Source organism: Lycium barbarum, chromosome 3 (assembly GCF_019175385.1).
Source record: "Lycium barbarum isolate Lr01 chromosome 3, ASM1917538v2, whole genome shotgun sequence".
In the NCBI taxonomy this organism is placed as follows: domain Eukaryota; kingdom Viridiplantae; phylum Streptophyta; class Magnoliopsida; order Solanales; family Solanaceae; genus Lycium; species Lycium barbarum.
This window is the reverse complement of record NC_083339.1, coordinates 20,959,746-20,980,189: the sequence shown is the minus strand read 5'-3', so window position 1 is coordinate 20,980,189 and position 20,444 is coordinate 20,959,746. Positions and strand designations below refer to the sequence as shown.

The 20,444-nt window shown below is 33.3% G+C and overlaps 1 protein-coding gene across 1 annotated transcript; it reads right to left on the bottom strand.

The window, feature by feature from the left end:
- Positions 1 to 15,908: 15,908 nt before the first annotated feature.
- Positions 15,909 to 19,791, bottom strand: LOC132630708 (laccase-4-like). The gene is made up of 6 exons (XM_060346271.1): positions 19,574 to 19,791; positions 18,824 to 18,975; positions 18,063 to 18,307; positions 17,831 to 17,959; positions 16,649 to 17,593; positions 15,909 to 16,278 (listed from the first exon to the last, which is right to left on the bottom strand). The coding sequence occupies exons 1-6, from the start codon at positions 19,661 to 19,663 to the stop codon at positions 16,148 to 16,150; spliced, it is 1,692 nt and encodes a 563-aa protein (XP_060202254.1). The 5' UTR covers positions 19,664 to 19,791; the 3' UTR covers positions 15,909 to 16,147.
- Between the last annotated feature and the right edge of the window lie 653 nt (positions 19,792 to 20,444).

Here is a 20,444-nt window from a genome sequence, read left to right as displayed (position 1 = left end):
AGTTTCTTCAACCAAAATAATCACAATTATGTTAATTTTCTAGTGCAAACATAAAAAAATGGAGAAGAAAAAAAAGAAGAAAGAGGAGGAGAAGGACAAATCCCTGTGAAGGTATATATTTGCACAACTACTTCTCTTAATGGGCTCAACGGTTAAATAGGTGTCCTTAGGAAGGACAATACAACCCCCCCCCCCCCCCCCCCCAACTAATTCCTAGATGACAAAGGGGAGGGTGGGGGGAGGGGGGGAGTGCATGGTGATACCGCAATTTGGTGCCGCTGATTAAGTTATGCCCTAAGTTTCTATATATATTTGAACGTCTATATGTGGTGTCTGAAGTTAGCCCTAACTTCATACAAAATGTCTTAAATTTCATATGGTTGAAGTTCAGGCATATGAAACTTCAGAAAAAAAAATGCCTCAACTTCAGCTCTATAAAACTTTAAACGTCTAAAGTTTTGTCAAATCTAACTTCAGACACCTCATATCTTATGTTTGTCAAAATTGGATACATGTCAAATAATGAAAATCTGATGCCATAAGACAACTTGACCTACAAAATGGCATAACACCCTAGTTTAAGAAATTGACATTTGGTAGCCAATACCACATTTTAGGCTACAAAACTTGTATCCTACCACCGTCTTCCATTAAAATAGTTATAAATTTTGAAAATCTCTTTAAGGTTTTATCCAATTACTTTAATTTTTCAAAACCTCTCAAATATTCTCCCCAAATCTCTCTATCATTATCGCAATACCCCCCCCCCCCCCCCCCCCCTCCCTCTTCCCTAATGGTTTCAGAAAAAAAAAAAAATCATATTTTCTCCCAAATCTCTCTACTTCCTTTTTGGGCCAAAAATGATTATTATTTCTTCATTGATTTAGTGTTGCAGTGCTAATTTTAATTTTGTGGGTTCATCGATTTCATTGTTGGGTTTGAATATCAAATCATTTTTATTCTCCATCGATATTTTGAAGATAAAGGCCTGAAAGCATCATTGAAGTCTGATTTGAAGTTCTTTTATCTGCATATTTGTGAATTTTCTCGATTGAGTGATATTGAGTTTTGTTGAAAATATCTTAAAGAGCTTGAATATCAATTTTGGAGGTGTTTGAAGGCGATGTGAGGCGGATTGAGCTGAATTTTAGATTTAAAACTCGAGGTTTAAGACGATTCCATCTGTGTATCTCCCACTGTATGCCGTGAATATCCATATGTATCACACTGTATAATACACCCTCCGCCATTTTACTTGACATTACATTTCCCTTAAGAAAACATTAACTAAAAGGGTAATTTGACTAAATTATCCTTATTTATTCTTTTATCTCAATTTAATACTACTCTCTTTTTCACCATATTAATCTCTCTCCACATTTATTGAGTAAGGGTAAAAATGAAAACTAATAATTAATTATTTCTTGGTTTTCTAAAAGGGTTAAAATCATTTTCACCCCTCAACTTTGCTTCAAAAATCAAACTCTCCCCTCAAATTTGAATAATAGACATTCTCCCCCCTTTATCCTATGCTATGTCTATTTCGCCCTTGTTATTTTCAACACTCCATTTATGTAATATATAATATATTTTTTTAACATATGTATTTAAAGATTCTTATTAAATTTCATACATTATAAGTATAATAATACTTTTATGAATTTGTCACAAATCTAATGCTATTTATTAAGATTGTTATATCAATATTATATGCATTAAGTATGTATATATGTATGTACATGAATGTGTGTGTATATTTAAGTTTCACTTTTCTCTTATTCTCTATATAAATAAACAAATTTTGGTTGTCATTAATGAAATATTTCTTAAATTATAATTTAAAATTCATTTACAATATAAATAAATTTTTTTTAAAATTTGTTTCTATTTTTGTTAATAGTTTTTGTATTACCTGCATTGCAATATATTTATAAAGTTATTATTACATGTTTTTTTCATTTGTATAAATAGATATTCGAGTTTTGATAATTATATAAAAAATAATAATTCTTATTTGCTATTTTATTTTATTGTAGAACATCATTAACTTATATACTCAATTAGTATTATCGTTTTTTTTTTGCCCCGAAGATAATATTTATTTTTTATAGGAAATTTGTTATGTAAATTAAAAAGAAGGAAAATATCATGATTTTAAAGAAGTAAATAAAGTAGACAAAAGTTGATAACGTAAGGGTAAAATAGGCATTTAAAAAAATCAATAGGATAAAAGGGGGAGAATGTCTGTTGTTCACAGAGAGGAGGGAGTTTGATTTTTAAAGCAAAGTTGGTGAGTGTAAATGATTTTCACTTATTTAGACAACTATTTTGGACCATTTATTTTTACTAAGGACGACAAGTAAAATGAACAGGAGGGAGTACATTGTATATATCAATAAATATGTGTGTGTTATATACACATGCCATGGTGGCTTTCATGAAAATTTGTGAGTGATATGCACTAATATACACGATATACAACATGATAGATATACACATGTTGTAGAGACGTTTTCTAGGTCCTATTTTTTACTTGAAACAAGTCCAAATCACTTCTAATCTTCTTCAAATTTTGTAACAGTATCGTCTCGGGGTTTTCAACTAAATCCAACCACAACCACTCGCACTCGCTCAATTTAACAAAAGAAGAAGGAGAAAGAGAAGGAGAAGAAAGCACAGCAGAAGAAGAATGAGGAGGAGGAAAATGAGGTTGAAATTTGCTTTATCCCTTTTTTCTCTTGATTTTTGCTTTTGGCCTTCTCAGATCTAAAATGAAATAATATGTAAATTTCAGAAAACGTGAACGGTAGCACTCCTACGTCCTAGCTGAAGGAAAAGGATTTGTGTTTGTCCATACTGTTGAAAAAATAAAATTGTTCACATTATTTAATTTGTTCACATTATATTTAATGTAGTTCATGAACTAGTTGATTAATGTATTAGGAGATACATGAATTGGTGAAATTAAATTCTAGATTAGTGTAGTGAGTTCTTATTCATGTACTTGGAGGATGTGAACTGAGAAATTATTAATAGTGATACATGTATGCTAGGCTAGATACATGGATGAATTCACCTATAAATAGTCATGTAATCTAGCCATTTGGATTAAGTCAAGTTGAATAGAAAATCATCTTTCCTCCATTTCTCTTCTAGTGAGTTTTTGAGTGTTATTTGTGTTGTATTTCTCTCCTAAATTTCCAACATTTGGTATCAGAGCCGGTGTGTTTGAGAGACAACAAAACGTAGAGAAAAAATGACTAACACTAATGGAACTGCATTCCAAGTTCCAATGCTCACTAAAGAAAATTATGGAAGTTGGTGCATCTGAATGAAGGATTTGCTTGAAGCCTATGATGTTTGGGAAATTGTGGAGAGCGGTGTTGGTGAAGAAGATGATGCCGTTGCCACAAAGAAGAAAGACCAAAAGGCAGTCACACTCATCCATCAAAGTTTGGATGAAAAGATGTTCGTGAAGGTTGCAAATGCAACCAACTCCAAGCAAGCACGGGATATTCTTCAAACTTCCTTTAAAGGTTTGGACAAGCTGAAAAAGATTCGTCTCCAAACCTTAAGAGGAGAATTTGAATCGCTGCAAATGAAGGATTCCAAATCAGTTTCAGATTATATTTCAAGAGTCTTGGCGGTTGTCAATCAAATAAAGAGATATGGTGAAGAGTTGAATGATGATAGGGTCGTTGCAAAAATATTACGATCCCTAGATTCAAAATTTAATTATATTGTTGTTTCCATTGAAGAGTCCAAGGACTTGAACACCATGACCATAGTAGAATTCACGGGTTATTTGCAAGCACATGAAGAAACTGAAACAAGAGTCGGTTGAACAAGCTTTGCAAGCAAAACTTTCTTCGAAGGAGAAATATGAAAGGCGTGGCTCACAACAAAGAGGTCCTGGGCTTGGAAGAGGTCGTGGTAGAGGAGGAAGAGATGGTAGTCAACCTCCGACCAAAGAAAATAGAACTCAAGACTCCAACCAAGGAAGGGGCCGCATAAGAGGTAGAGGATGGAGGTCAAATAAAGAAAGGTATGACAAATCAAACATTGAATGTTATACTCGTCATAAATATGGTCATTTTTCCTGGGAATGTAAAAACAATGTGGAGGAGATAAATAATTTTGTGGAGAGAAAAAATAAGATGAAGATGACACTTTACTCATGGCATGTAAAGAAGAAGAAAATGTAGAAAGAAATAAATGGTACCTTGATTCCGGTGCAAGTAGCCATATTTGCGGGAAGAAGCATTTGTTTGCAGAGTTTGAGGAATTTAATGGTGGCAACATCACTCTTGGAGACTCTTCAAAAGTTCAAATCAAAGGAAAAGGTACGATTTTAATTCGTTTGAAAGATGGAAGTCATCAATTTATCTCCAATGTCATGTATATACTGAAAATGGAAAGTAATATTTTGAGTTTGGACAACTTTTGGAGAAAAATTATGACATTCATTTGAAAGATAAAAAGTTGGCTATGAAAGATGAAAATGGGAGATTGTTAGCCAAAGTTCCTATGGCTAAAAATAAAATGTTTGTTTTGAATCTTCAAAGTGATGTACCAAGGTGCTTATTTTCATGTGTCAAAGATTCATCTTAGCTTTGACATATGTGATTTGACCATTTGAATTTTGATAGTCTAAGGTTGATGAAAAAAGAAAATATGGTGAAAGGGTTGCCAATCATTAACCATCCTAATCAGCTTTGCGAAGGACGTCTTTTTGGAAAGCAGTCAAGAAAAAGCTTTCCCAAAGAGTCATTGACAAGATCACGGTGTCCTCTAGAGTTGATTCATATGGATGTGTGCGGATCTATCAAGCGAGCCTCACTTGGTAAAACTAATTATTTCCTTCTCTTTATTGATTATTATTCTCAAAAAACTTGGGTGTATTTTTTGAAGGAAAAATCTGAGGTTTTTGAAAACTTCAAGAATTTTAAGAGCATGGTGGAGAAACAAAGTGGCTACCAAATAAAGTCACTTCGGTCCAATAATGGTGCAGAATTCACTTCAAATAAATTCAAGGCTTTTTGTGGAAAAACTGGAATTCGTCATTTTTTGACCATTCCAAGATCGCCTCAACAAAATGGCGTGGTGGAGAGGAAGAATCGGACAATTCTCAACATGGCAAGAAGTATGTTGTAGAGGAAAAATATGCCAAAGGAGTTTTGGGCTGAAGCAGTTTCTTGTGCGGTGTATTTATCAAATCGACGTCACACCAAAAGTGTTCGTGGGAAAACACCACAAGAGGCTTGGAGTGATTTCAAACCAAAAGTTGCTCACTTGCGAGTGTTTGGAAGCATTGCTTATGCATATGTGCCGGATGAGAAGAGATCTAAGTTTGATGAAAAAGTGAGAGGTAGTTTTTCGTTGGTTATGCGTAAAGATCCAAAGGTTATAAGTTATATAACCCAAGAAATGGCAAGGTTACCATAAGCAGAGATGTTGAAGTTGATGAAGATAGTGCTTGGGAATGGAAATCTAAAGAGCAAGATTACTCTTTTAGTCCATTTCTTAATGATGAACATGAAGAAGAAGTTATGGAGTAGCCTACTACACCACCTGTAACACCTCCACCACAAGTTCAAGAAGTTGGGGAATCAAATTCAAGCAGTGTACCTTGAAAGTCTAGAAGTCTTCGAGACTTGTATGACGCAACTGAAGAGGTAACAGAAAATTTAAGTGATTTAACTCACTTTTGTTTATTAGTGGACAGCGAGCCTGTAAGTTATGAAAATGTTGCCCGTAATCCAAAATAGAGAGATGCGATGGATGAAGAAATCGGGGTAATCAAGAAGAATGACACTTGGGAGTTGGCAAAACTTCCAAAAGAAAAAAGCACCATTGGAGTCAAATGGGTTTACAAGCTAAAGAAAAATTCCAAAAGAGAATATGCAAAGGAGATTCTCAAGAAATTTGAGATGGAGAATTGCAAGCCTGTTAACACCCCCATGGACTGTGGAGTTAAATTGTCCAAGCATGAAGATGGAGAAAATATCAATCCCACATATTTCAAGAGTCTTGATAGAAGCTTAAGGTATTTAATTTGTACGATACCCGATATTCTTTTGGTGTTGGACTTGTCAGTCGCTTTATGGAATGTAACACCCCGCATCTTGGAACTGAGTTTAAGCTCATATTATTAGAGTTCTAGTGGAAACATTGAAGGTTTGAACGTTTTGCGAAAATGGTTGATAGGCCTAGTTCGGGCAGCAATAACTCCTTGATCGGTTTGGAATTTTGGAAGGTACTATCAATGAAGTTGTAGTACGTAGAAATACATTTCTAACAATATAAGGACCAAGTCAATCAGAGATCGGAGAAAGGAGATATGATCGTCTCAATATGGCTAATAGTAAGACACTTGAAATCCTATAGAATCGGCTAAGTTTTTGATACGTCTGCCTTCCAGTCAAATTTCATGAAACTCCGTTGGGAATTTGAGCAAACTTCCTTGATGAAAGTTGTAGCCCTTGGAAATAGATTTGCAACGGTATCTTACGGGGGTCAAACTAACATCTGTGCAACAGTTATGCCCATTTTACTGAAGCCTGTTCGCTGGAAATTCTGCCAGCGTAACGGTGACGTTACGGACCGTAACACGTGTTACGGGCCGTAACGTCCCGAAAATTTCCAGAACCTCACTGGAAATTTTCACCAAGGTACGGTACCAAGTTACGGTCCGTACCTCGTGTTACTAGACCGTAACAGTGACCGTATCTTGGTCAGTATGTATGTTTCGGGTCACCTGACTTCGGGAGGCCATAACCCTATCATAACTTGGGAATTTGGGAAAACGCAAAGAACGAAAGTTGTAGATAATTGCAATACCTTTCCAACCATAGATTGTGGGTTCACAGGCGACATCGGGATAGGGAGATATGGACATTTTAAGACAGAAAGGTCCCAACCCGTTTTCAAGTTGGGTCAAACCCATTTCCCCTTGGTATATAAGGGAAATGTAACCCTAGCAGCCCCATTTTTCCCATAACTTCAGATTTTAGAGAGAGGAAGTGAGAGAGAGGGGAAATTAGAGAGAGAAAGTAGAAAATCAACCAAGTTTAAGGCCCCGAATCCCGAAGCTCGTGAAGGATAAAATGTAGTACAAGTTGTTACCGTCATTCTAAGCTAAGGATCGAACTTGGGGGTGTTGATTTCGTGATTACTACTCTTGAAAGGTAATTTTTCTACTCCCTAATCATTTATGGTTGTGAATTGATGAATTCTTGGAAGAATAATAATTGGGTTTGATGAAGAGAATTATATGAACTATGCTAGAATTGTTGGATTGTTGACTTGGGATTGTTGTATTCATATGGTTGATGAAGAATGATGTTAATTACATCTAATTGAGATTGTAGAATTAGCTAGAAGTAATAGAATGGGGATTGGGTGAAGAAAACACCATTAATGAGGGTTATAGAGCTTCATGCTCACTAAGTGTTTGATAAAATGCTTAGATGAACAAAACATGGATATTGTTGCTAATATTGAATCCCTATGACTTGTATTGCTATAGATTGAAGTTGAAGGGATTGACGGACATTGTGATACGCTCAAAAGCGGGAAGTTAAGGTATGTAGAACTTCCATCCACATGTGGGAATCTCTACGTTCTTCCCCATGATCCGTTTCTTAAAATCCATGAATGTTCAAATCCTAGGGCATTAAACCCAATATATTGGTAGCCCGCATTTATGTATTTATGTACATGAATCTTGTGTCTATATTCGTTATTGTATTCCTAATCTTCCATTACGGTTATTAGGAACCCCAGCTTAATCCATGAATCATGAATTTTTCCTCATGTGTTCTCATTATGTTTATATGAAACTTATTGATTTTATCTATCAAGTACAAGCATGTGTTCAAGTCAATTATATATATGATCACGAACTATTGTTATTACTCGTGAATCAAGAACATGTTTGCAAGAATATGACAAGTTATCTTATGAAACTACACTTCAAGTTATTTCATGAAACCATGTTTACAAGTTATTTCATGAAATCATGTTTTCAGTTCTTTTCATGTTCGGGAGTTGTATTAATACCGAGAAGGCTCAGATATACTGAAACTACGTATGCCAACGTAGGATAAGGATCGCTCCGCCCAGTTAGGACGATTCCTTCATATTTTCCCCATTGAGGGATTTTGGATCCATTCATGTCATGTTCATGTCTCGTGCCCCGGCAAGGTACGAGATGGCTTAGCTGATCGGGCAGAGATCAGACTCCACGTTTCTCCCCGTGGTGGTTCATGTCGGTATTACAGATTTATACAGATTATTACAGATTATCTTATGCTTACAGTACTCATGTTTATGTTCAGTTCCAGTACTCAGTTTCAGTTTCAATTTCATGTTTATGTACTCATGCTCATGCTCATGTTCATGTCCAAGTTTTCAGTTGCAGTTCTTATCATGTTATTCCATGTCCCATGTTGTTTCTTCCGGTTGCTTTACATACCAGTACATTCAATGTGCTGACGTCCCTTTTTTATTGCCCGGGGGTCTGTATTTCACGATGCATGTACGGATTTACAGGACGACGCTTCTGATCATTAGAATTTGCTCGTACCAGCTTATTGGTGAGCCCCATCTCATTCGGGGTTTAGACATTGTTTTTCTCTATTTAGTTTTGCATCTAAAGGTATGATGGGGGCCTTGTCCCAGTAAGTATGTTTTCCAGTCAGACTCATGATAGAGGTTTCATAGGCTAGACAAGTCAGTTATGTCATGTCAGACATTTGGAGTCGTATAGCCATTTTGGCTCACTCATGTTTAAACAAGTATTTTATTAAGTATTATGACTTACCATGTTTTATAAAGGCTCATCATGCATTCACGTTATATTCCGCTTATGTTATGTATCATGATGATTCAGCAAGCCATGTGGTTCGCTCGGTCACATGCAGTCAGGCACCAAGTGTCGTGTTACGTCCAGGCCATGGTTCGGGGCGTGACATGGAAACTCCAACAACTTCTTATTTAAAAGGAGCCAAAAGAATACTCCGGTACATCAAAGGTGCACTTGATTATGGAATTTTTTATTCATCTTCCAAAGACTTCAAGCTTGTTGGCTATTGTGATAGTGATTGGGCTGGTGATGTTGATGACCGGAAAAGTACTACCGGGTTTATTTTCCCTTTTGGAAATTCTGCATTTACATGGAATTCCAAGATGCAACCAATTGTGACTTTGTCAACATGTGAAGCGGAGTATGTAGCAGCTTCTTTTTGTGTTTGTCATGCAATATGGCTAAGGAGCTTGTTGGGAGAACTTCACCAACCACAAGAAGATGCAACTAAGATTTGTGTTGATAACAAATCGGCCATTGTGTTGGCCAAGAACCTAGTGTTTCATGAATGGAGCAAACATATTGATACTAAGTATTATTTCATTAGAGATTGCATATCGAAGAAGGAGGTAGAGCTTGAGTTTGTGAAATCTCAAGACCAAGTTGCAGACATTTTCACCAAGCCGTTGAAGATTGATATTTTTCAGAAGTTGCGGATGGCTCTTGGAGTAGTGAATCAATTTTAAGGGGGATGTTGAAAAAATAAACTTGTTCACATTATTTAATTTGCGGAAAAGGCTCATAAATACCCTTAATGTATGGGAAATGGCTCATAAATACCCTCAATCCACCTTTAGGTCTAAAATTACCCTTAAGGTTTGTTTTTGGATCAAATATACCCCTCAAACTAACGAATGAACTCAGGTCAGATTTGACACTTTTAAAAAGCCACGTGGCATTTTTTAATTGGCCCACTTTTTAAAATTCGAAATAATTAAAACCGACCCGTTTTTCTTAAATTATACAATCTTTACTTCCTAATTAGAAATTAGAACGTATTCTTGAGTTCTGCATATCCGGTGAGTCTCTTCTTCTCCATTCAAGAAAATTTCTTTCTTCCTCTTTTTTTACTGCTTTTGTTCATCAAAATCCTCCATTAAAGTGTGCATAAAGATTTGTTAGTTGATACCCATTTGAGAAAAAATGAGTGTTTTATGATACCCAGAAGGGATTAACCCAACAGATTTTCAGATATGGAACAATGCTGCCTTTGATAATGGGAGATTGTGAAGATTTTTCTTCACTAAAATGTTCTTTTGAATCTGATATATCAAGCAAGGGGAATTAAACTCCTTTGTTTGTGAATTCATCCGTTAATCTCTCATCTCCGATACCCATTAAGCCACTTCACCCAAATGTCCATCAGAGGAAACCTTAAAAAAACATAATATTCAAACTTTCATATATAATTTCAGTGAATATATCCGGAAAAAAAGGAAGTTAAACTATTAAGTTTCTCGGCAAAAATTATTACTTACACCAACACGTAAGTCCAACATTCATAAGACTTTTGGTTGTCAATTGGTCCGCAATCAGTCCATAATCATATCTGCGCGACTGGGCTAAGCTTCAAAAAGACACCAAATTTTGAGACATTCGAACACAAAAGAAATACGTTCATTGATGGACAAATAACAAATCTTTATACAAAATTTAATAGAGGATTTTGATAAGGAAAAGCAGTAAAAAAAAAAAAAAAAGAGGAAGAAGGAAATTTTCTTGAATGGAGAAGAAGAGACTCACAGGAGCAGCAGAACTCTACATTCTAGTTTCTAATTAGGGAGAAAAGATTGTAAGTATTGTTTAATTTAAGAAAAACGGGTGGATTTTAATTACTTCGAAATTAAAAAAGTGGGCCAATAAGAAAATGCCACATGGCTTTTTAAAAGTGTCAAGTCTGACCTAAGTTCATCCGTTAGTTTGAGGGGTATATTTGATTCAAAAACAAAACTTAAGGGTATTTTTAGACCCAAAGGTGGATGGAGGGTATTTCTGAGCCTTTTCCCATACGTTAGGGGTATTTATGAGCCTTTTCCGTTTAATTTGTTTACATTATATTTAATTTAGTTCATGAACTAGTAGATTAATGTATTAGGAGATACATGAATTGGTGGAATTAAATTCTAGATTAGTCTAGTGAGTTCTTATTCATGTACTTGGAGAATGTGAAGTGTGAAATTATTAATAGTAATACATGTATGCTAGGCTAGATACATGGATGAATTCACTTATAAATAGTCATGTAATCTAGCCATTTGGATTAAGTCAAGTTGAATAAAAAATCATCTTTCCTCCATTTCTCTTCTAGTGAGTTTTTAAGTGTTATCTGTGTTGTCTTGCCTCCCAAATTTCCAACACATACTTCAGGAAAGTAAAAATAATACGAATGAAGTTAAAATAGAGAAGAATTTCAGTAGGTAACGATCAATGTAAAAGTAGTCAAAATTTAATAAAAATCTTAAAGAGTACTAATGTACAATTGGGTGAACTAAATGGATACAGATTTGAAAGAAGAAAAAAAGAAGCTAAATGGATATAGATGATTGAAGCATAATTCATATGTTACTATTATTCTTTGCTACGTAACTATGTATTCAACGGAGATGAAGGGATCGTTAACAGCAACGAGCTCAACGTCATATTAATTCTTCCAAAATTCTCAAACAAACAACTATTAAGAAAATTACTCGGAAAGGATATATATATTTCAAGCGTTAAATTCGGAGGAGAATCTTCAGAATTTTCTATTGTTTAGTTAATTTTGCTGGAATGGCTATACGAAACTAGATTTTTTGGGCTTCAGTTGCTGGTATTATTTGGCAAAATATATGCCAATATTGGTTGTGGATTGTATGTAGGTGTCAATATCTGTTAAATAATTTTAAAAATATACATTATTATGTATATTTTTTGTATATTATACACACAATATACATTTGTCTGGCTATGATATTGGTGCACACTAGGGGTGGACATAATTTGGGCAAATTCGAAATTCAAATCGAAATTCGATTTTTTGAACATTTGATATGGATTTTTGGATTATGGATTGAACTTTGGATTTTATTTTTAAAATTTTTTGATTTCGGATTGGATATCGGATTTAATACTTCGGACTTTTGGATATCCGTAAATTCAAAATTTTTATACCTTACATTTAACCTACCCATATTAAATGTGTCTAATACTACTTAGTTCAAAGATCCAACAGACTAGTACCCTACCCAATATAATATTTAGTCCAATATATAATTTTCTACCTAGTTAAATATAATATAGCCTGCAAAAAGCTAGAGTTTATTTCACTACTTTAATAATAAGGCAGCTTTCCAATGAAACAGAGAGAATACTCTAGAACTGAACTATGTGACTTGATAACTTTTAGTTTAGTGGTAACAACTCTTTGCTGAATCCACATATTTGGCTTCACATTATGCTAAAACCTGTAACTTGGTAATTGGGGCACATGAATTTTATTCCTAATAATCTTACTTTAAAGGCTCAAAAATCAAAACCGAAAATTCAAACTGATTAACCAGAAACCGAACTTAAAAAAATCCAATCCGATCTTGTTTGGATTGAATTTGGATTGTAATATCTTGAATTTGAAAACCAAAAATTCAAATCAAAATTTTCATATCCAATCCGGTGGCCCGACCGCCCACCCTTAGTGCACACTATATAGTGTGAAAATACATTTTTTTTTTGCACGGATTGTCCTTCATTTTGGGGTGGTCTTTAATTTTTTTCAAGCAGAATTTGCAAAGGCAGAAGACAAAAATTAAAGACCACCAAATTGAGGAGCAAAAATTAAATACCACCCCAAGCGAAGGACAATCCTGCAAATTGCCCGTGAAAATATCTATTAAATAGCTGTGTCCAAATACAATATATGTAAAAACAACGGAAAAGGCTCAAATATGCCATCCAACTATCAGAAATGGCTCATTTATGCCACTCGTCAATAGTTTGGCTCATTTATGCCATCGAACTATAGGAAATGACTCATTTATGCCACTCATCAATAGTTTGACTCATTTATACCATCATCTGTTATCAAAATGACTCGTTCATGCCATATTTCATTAAAGCTGGTTTTACAATACCATACATGACACGTAGCCTCCAACTAGATTATGGTTGTGGGTGGGTAAGGTGTATGGATCGGATTTTTTATTAATTTGTTATTTAAAATTGGGCTAGTTTAATTAAATGACATAGACTTAGTTGGAGGCTACGTGTCATATCTGGTATTGTAAAACCGGCGTTAATGAAAAAGGGCATGAATGAGTCATTTTGGTAATAGGCGATGATATAAATGAGTCAAACTATTGATGAGTGGCATAAATGAGCCATTTCCTATAATTCGATGGCATAAATGAGTCATTTCCTATAGTTCGATGGCATAAATGAGCCAAACTATAGACTAGTGACACAAATGAGCCATTTCCGATAGTTGGATGACATATTTGAGCCTTTTTCGTAAAAACAATTAACTAAAGAAAAGCTGAAGTCCATGGAGAAAAAAACGTCCAACTTATTGGGCTTAACACAGCAAAAGATCCAAATTATTTCTATGATAAGGACATTCTGCCCAACTAGTCTCTGATTATTGGGCCTCAAGAAAAGATGGTCTTAAGAAGATCCAAAATATCCATTATATATATATGATTATGTCTAACTATTATATTTATGTATGATACATTTTTCTTATTTATTTTTTATTATATTATATTTGTACAATTCATTATTTGATATAATATACATTTACTAATTGGAAATAAATTGATCGAATAAGAAGACAAAATTTCAATCAAGTGTAGATTATGTTTATTATGATATTTATATTTATGTATGATACATTTTTCTTATTTATTTTTATTATATTATATTATTATTTGATATAATATACATTTACTAATTGGAAATAAATTGCTCGAGTAAGAAGACAGAATTTCAAAAATAAAAAAAACTAAATGCGTAACATTATGTATGATACATTTTTCTTATTTATTTATTTTTATTATATTATATTATTATTTGCTATAATATACATTTACTAATTGGAAATAAATTGCTCGAGTAAGAAGACAAAAGTTCAAAAAAAAAAAAAAAAAACTAAATGCGTAACATTATTAAATGCATAAAACTAAATGCAAATGATAAATGGTAAATAATATTAATAAATAATAAATAATATTATAAGAATAACATTTTAACTCAATAATTGAGCCTATAATAAGATAGAATTTAATTGGCATGATAATTATCATGTGTCTATAATAAATTCTTAAGGGAAACTATAATTTAAAATATGTTTAAATCGTAATCACATAAAAGATTTAAATATGTTTGAGAGTGCTTTGTGGGAGCACAACCTTTTCCACGACATCATCATCTTTAGTGGCATGACGAAAGTCCTTAAAATTCTTAAAATTTACCAAAATGTGTCAAGATTTGCAAAGTAATTAATACTTCAATTAGGGGTAAAAAGAGACAAAAAGTTTATGTGAGGACTACAAAACTTCGAGATCCTCTTTTATATATATATATATATATATATTAATCAAATAGATAGTATTAAAAATTAACATTTGACATACTCAAAAAAGATATTTATATTATATACATATTAGGGGAAGATACTTATATTATATCAAAATAAAAAAAATTAATTGTTTTTATTACATAGGTATCCAACCAACTGAGCTACTAAATCCATACTATTATATCAAAATATAGTATTAATAAACAAAAAAAAAATCAAAATGAATAGAAAAAAGGTAAATATATATATATGCAAGATGAAGGAATCAATATCAATTATAGGAAAGAGAAACTGGAACACAAAAGGGGTATAAATCTTTTGGTCACACTATTTTGGCCGCAATGACCCAAATGGGACAAAATTCATATGATTATTTAGGATAAATTAATAATTTAACCTTATTTAATGTCATTTCTATCTTTTCTTCTCAAAGTTTATGTTAATTTAAAATTGTACAATAGAGATTATGGTGATTTTTATATAAGTGTGGCCAAATTTGGGTCAAATTGATGTGGCCATTTAGCAACTCTCATAAATATGAGTCCCTAATTATGTGGGACCTCATTTAATACATTTATTTGAGTAAATAACATTAGAGATTTGTATGATAAAGGAATTGATATTAATTATAGGAGAGAGAAAGTTGGAACAAAAAAAAGGTATAAATACAAGTCCGTAATTTTTGGGACCTTATTTAATATATTTATTTAAGTAAATAACGGTACAAATTTATATGCATGTGCTAAAAGTGATTATGTTAAGATGCAAAAATTATGTCATTTGTGCTACCAACTATTAATTACTGCTCTTAAACGTAAAAATCTTTACTGAGAAGTCGGGGTCATTTGTGCTTTTGTTACTATTTTGTGATGGTCTTCAATTTTTATCCTTCAAATGGGCTGGTCTTTAATTTGTAGCCTTAAAAATCGAACTTATGCCTAGAGGGGCATAAGCTACATATCATAATATTCACAAGTTATGACAGCACCTTTAAAGAACTTATGCCCCGCTAGGCATAAGTTCGATTTTTAAGGACAAAAATTATAGACCAGTCTATTTGAAGGGCAAAAATTAAAGACCAATCCATTTGAAGGGAAAACTGTGCAATTACTTCGAAAAGTTGCGTTGGACTGAATCCGGATTTACTCTAGCTATGTGATGAACAAGAGTTGTCCTGTAAACCAAATTCGAATTTGAAGGTGATTTCAGTTACAAATGTTTTTAGCGGTAATAGTTATCTTGCATTTTTAGAGATTTGTCTATTCTATTTCAGAATCTATGTTGGTTATACATGTAGTTTAACTTGTGAAAGTATGTCAATTATCATTTTTAATGTGTATTATTATTACCTAATCATATAAATTTACATGTAATTACCAATTGTAAGTGATCCAATTATGTAAATATTTTATACACTGACGATACACTTTTTTCTTGATTATAGTCTTATAGAGAATATGCAACAAGCTAAGAGTAATCATAAAAAAAGAGAGGTAACACAAAACAAGCTTTTCAAACTTTCATTAACAATCACAAAAGAATGAGTACATTGAAGAATACTCGCATATTCACATAATTATTAAGAATTGCTTGATCGAAAAAAGTGTCTTCCTCTTTCACTCAAAACATGAATGCTATTTCTTATTGTCTCTCCTTTCTTCTTTGTTTCTCATGGTATTATGAAAATTCGTATATGTCAATTTAACTCCTTTCAAAAGGGCCTTCATGCATTTTTAGCATTTTGGAAGATCCTTTGGAGGTGGTAAAAGTGACTCATTTGGACCTTTGCCATTATCTACAAGGAATGCCATTTTCAATCCCCATGTTGTGTGTACCTCTAGATGGCAATGCATAAACCAAACTCCTGCAATGTCAATATAGTTAATCAATTATTATACAATAAAATGCCATGTCACTTTTGAAAAGTAGCAAAAAATATGGCAGAGGGTAATATAAAATGAAAAATGAATTGATTTTGGACTTGTAGTTTAGTGACTCCATAAAGCAACTAAAAAAGTTTAATTTTTATAACACTAATGGAGCAACAAATCATAGTATCAGGTCACGTAAGATATAACGGCAGATAACCGTCCATAAAAAGTAGATTATTAACTTAAAAAATTAGGCAGATTACTTGTTATAATAGGTGAAAATACATCGATAGTGTACAAAAATCTTTAGACTGTCAATGTATATAAGTCGAGATTAACAAAAAAAAGATGTATGTATCATACCTGGATTGTCAGCACGGAATCTTATAGCAACCCATCCTCCAGCTGGAACACCAACTGTATTCCTCTCAACAGGATCCACAAGATTAAAATTCTTAGGATCAGTTTTTGAATTATAATTGCCTAGTCCTTTTCCCACTTGATAGAAATTGAACCCATGCAAATGAAGTGGATGGTTTTCAGGGGCTATAAGTCCAGTATCTTGCAAAACTAATTGAACTGTTGCATTATAAGGCAACCTGTAAACCTTAGTCCCATTCGTCGTGCCCATATTCGCCGGTGGTACTGTTGTGCTAGTGTAGTTGAAAACAACCGGTGGGTTCGCTGGAAAATCTGTCGTGAAAACTCCTTTGATTCCAAAATAATGTGCTTGTAAAAGTGCAGTTGTTGGCATAGTAAATGTAACATTGTTTATACTAGCCACAACTCTGCTTCCATTGCCTTGTTTGCAAGTTGGGCATGGGTTAACACCTAGACCTACTGTAAATAACAAGGAATGATCAATATTTAGTGGAACTTTAGCAGGGTATTTTTGGGAATTCAGGCTTCTTAGAGAATCAAGAAAATTGTTGGCTACAGGGGTGGCATTTTTTGGGGGTGTACTTGTACTAGTAAGTGTAGTAGTGGGGTTATTTCCACCAAGTGTGGCAGGGTAATGTAAAGTGGCTATTGCTGTAACATTGTCAACAGCAATAGGTGCATCCATAAAAGGTGAAGCAGCAACCATGTACTTGCCAGAATTTTTATTGGCATTGATAAGTACGTTGGTCGTTTGGCCAGGGGCGATTACAATTGTGTCTGTTTTGAAGGGTTTAACGTAGGTGGCATCGACTTCAACTACTGTCATTATGTGGCCGGCAATTTTGAAGAAGAGTTCTTCGTTAAGTGCTGCATTGATGACTCGTAACATGTAGGTTTTTCCTGGTTCAACATTCAACTTGTATCCACCTGCATATCATATGGTCCAGAAAATGTCATTTTTCCGCTTTACCATAGTTTGTAAAGTATTTCATGTAGGGGATCAACCCTAGCACATGCGAGAGTTAATAAGTTAGAGATTTAACTTACATGTATATATACTGACAGTGTAATTAGTGTAATTTTCAGGTTAATAGTTTCACTTTTTATTAGTTGTTACACATATTTTGTGACAGTGTATAGAAGATAAATTCGTCAGATTTTGACCTTGTGATGGACAATTTGAAACAGGTCCGGGATGACCATTAATAGTGTGAGCATCAGAAACATTAGGGGCCAATCCTGATTTTAGAGCTTCATTAATCACAGCTTCAGTATCAGATTTCCACCATTCAGCTGCACAATAATAACATCATCAAAATCTAATCATTAATTTTCCTAATTAAGCACATTAAAGTACTTTCAATCTTAATATTCCAAAAAATTTAAAGTTGTTCACCTAGGACAACAACAGCTTCATGGTTGGGTTTTGGGAATGGATAAGGAACTCCAAGTTTAGGTAAGATGACAATTGCACCATGAACAGTGGCCCTTAGCCACAAAATATGAGCATGCCAAAATAGTGTACCCCTTTGGCCTGTGATGGTGAAGTTGTACATATAGTGTTGTCCTGGCTGAATTGGACATTGTGCAATATACGCTGGTCCATCTGCCCAACCTGTTCTAAGTTGTCTAACGCCATGCCTGAAAATTAAAAAGACCCCAATAAAATAAGTAACTTATCCACAAAGAAATAAAATCTAGACATTTAGGCTAGTTGTATAGTATGCTAAAACATTAGATTTAAGATACATTGAAAGTGTAAATTATTACTATATTTTAGCAGATACCGTATCTTATTTTTCAGGTCACTTATTTAATTTTTTACAGATTGTTATTCATAGTTATCTTTCAAATGATGACCTGATTGGCTGGGGTGGAGCTAGGTGGAAGAAAGGATGTAACTGAATTCTCTTCTTCGGAAAAAGTATATTGTACAAGTAGGGACAGGAATCAAATTTCATATATATAAATTGTTGAACTCTTTTGACTAAGAAAAAATTCTAGTATAGTGGCAAATTTCAAGGGTAGCATTTCTGCATATTTTAAATTTCCTCTTATTAGAATTACTGGCTCCTTCGTTGCTGATAGCGTGAAAGTCTTTTACAGTGCATACGAGAAAGTTAATTAGCTCTAATTAAATATTAGTAGATGACTTACCAATGGATAGAGACATTATACTTAACATGATTAACAACTTTGACAAGTACATTGTCTCCTTCCCTAGCATAGATTGTAGGTCCTGGAAATTTTCCATTCACAGTAGCAATGGGCTTTGATGAACAAAGCCGAGTCGCGTTCGTCATTACCACCTGCAATTAATGCAATAATTTGGATTAAAACATTGGTTCATTAATTGATGTATAGTTGACAAATTATTTTGATCGACCATATGGTTCAAAAAGTAATGATTTTGCTTGTCTTGGGGTCAAATAATTTGACAAACCACCTTCTTAATTACTCAATTTTGTTACCTTCTTAATAAACTTTGTAAAAGTTCTTCGTTTATAGTGCATGAAATTACCCAATTGTTTTCCTTATTATTCATGCAAAGACAAAGAGAAAGAGAAAAAATCTTTTCCGCTAGAAACAAATATGATCATGCACGGTGATACAAATCATTTCAAGAATTTTATAACTAATGATGATATCTTCACTCGGCTAGCAGATTAAATGTAAAAAAAAATTGCAGCTGTTTATTGTTAAAAAACAATTGGTAGTGAAAAATGGAAAAATAAACTATATTCTTAGAACATATATGTCTTTTTGACTAATAGTAACCAACTCCCATATATACTCCTAACTATATAACTAACATTTACATTGTTGTTTAAATTATTGATGCAAGAAGGTAAACTTATGACTAACTAAATATGCATACAAATAAGTAGTTCTAATAATAGTACTTACATTGAACTTGTAATGTCGAACCCTGCATTCAACGACAAGAGGAAAAAGGCAAATTGCCAATAGGATGAAAATGCAAATCCAAGAGTTCATTTTTGTCTGTTTATTGAACTTTCTTCAAACAACTTCTCTTTGCAATTTAAGTACTTAGAGAAGTAAATTTCTTTTTTTTTTTTTTTTAGTTCTGATGTGTTGTAATCTTGTTGTATTCAAGAAATGACGTTCCGACTCAAATATATATATATGTGTGAAAATGCCTTCAATTTGCAGTTGTGTTATCATTTTCTTCAGTTAGGTGAGATGGATGTTTTTGTGGTCTTCTTCAACAGCAATTGAATTTCTTTTTAGCAAATTTCCCCCCTCAATCATTCCTTGCATGTTACATAAAGTTTAAAAACTCTTGGTCCAACTTAAATTTGCAAGTTAAGCTATATTATTAGTAGTTTGTTTAGGTGAATTTTTTTTCCCATTTTTGGATTTGATTATTGTCTTCACTAGTTGATTTAAAAGGTAGCCTTTTTTGCATTTATCAAGAGGTTATTTTCTTGATGCAATTAAGTTTTAGTTATCTAATTAATTTAAATTCATAATTATCTAAAGGTTGATGTCTACTAATTTAGAATTTAAGGCGTAATGGATTGAATTCTCTGAAAGCAATCTATGATGCTAATTGGGGGTCTTCATGTCCCCACATGCAACAGATCAATTAGTTCAAGGCTTTGAAAGTCCAAGTAATTTTATGCTTAATTTTCTATGGATATTTAAAACCTAACAAACAAAGATTCAGAAAAATTATCAAACTCAAACTATCAAAAAAAAATAAAAAATCAAAGTTTTCGATCTAAGTTTGATATACTACAATATAAGGACTGTT

Bases quoted from the DNA above. Each gene is read 5' to 3' on its own strand.
- LOC132630708 (XM_060346271.1), bottom strand. From the start codon at position 19,663: ATGAACTCTTGGATTTGCATTTTCATCCTATTGGCAATTTGCCTTTTT. The intron at 18,308-18,823 runs GTAAGTCATCTA...TTTAATTTTCAG, and splicing joins TATAATGTCTCTATCCATTG to GCATGGCGTTAGACAACTTA. The intron at 16,279-16,648 runs GTATGATACATA...TTGACATTGCAG, and splicing joins ATTCCGTGCTGACAATCCAG to GAGTTTGGTTTATGCATTGC.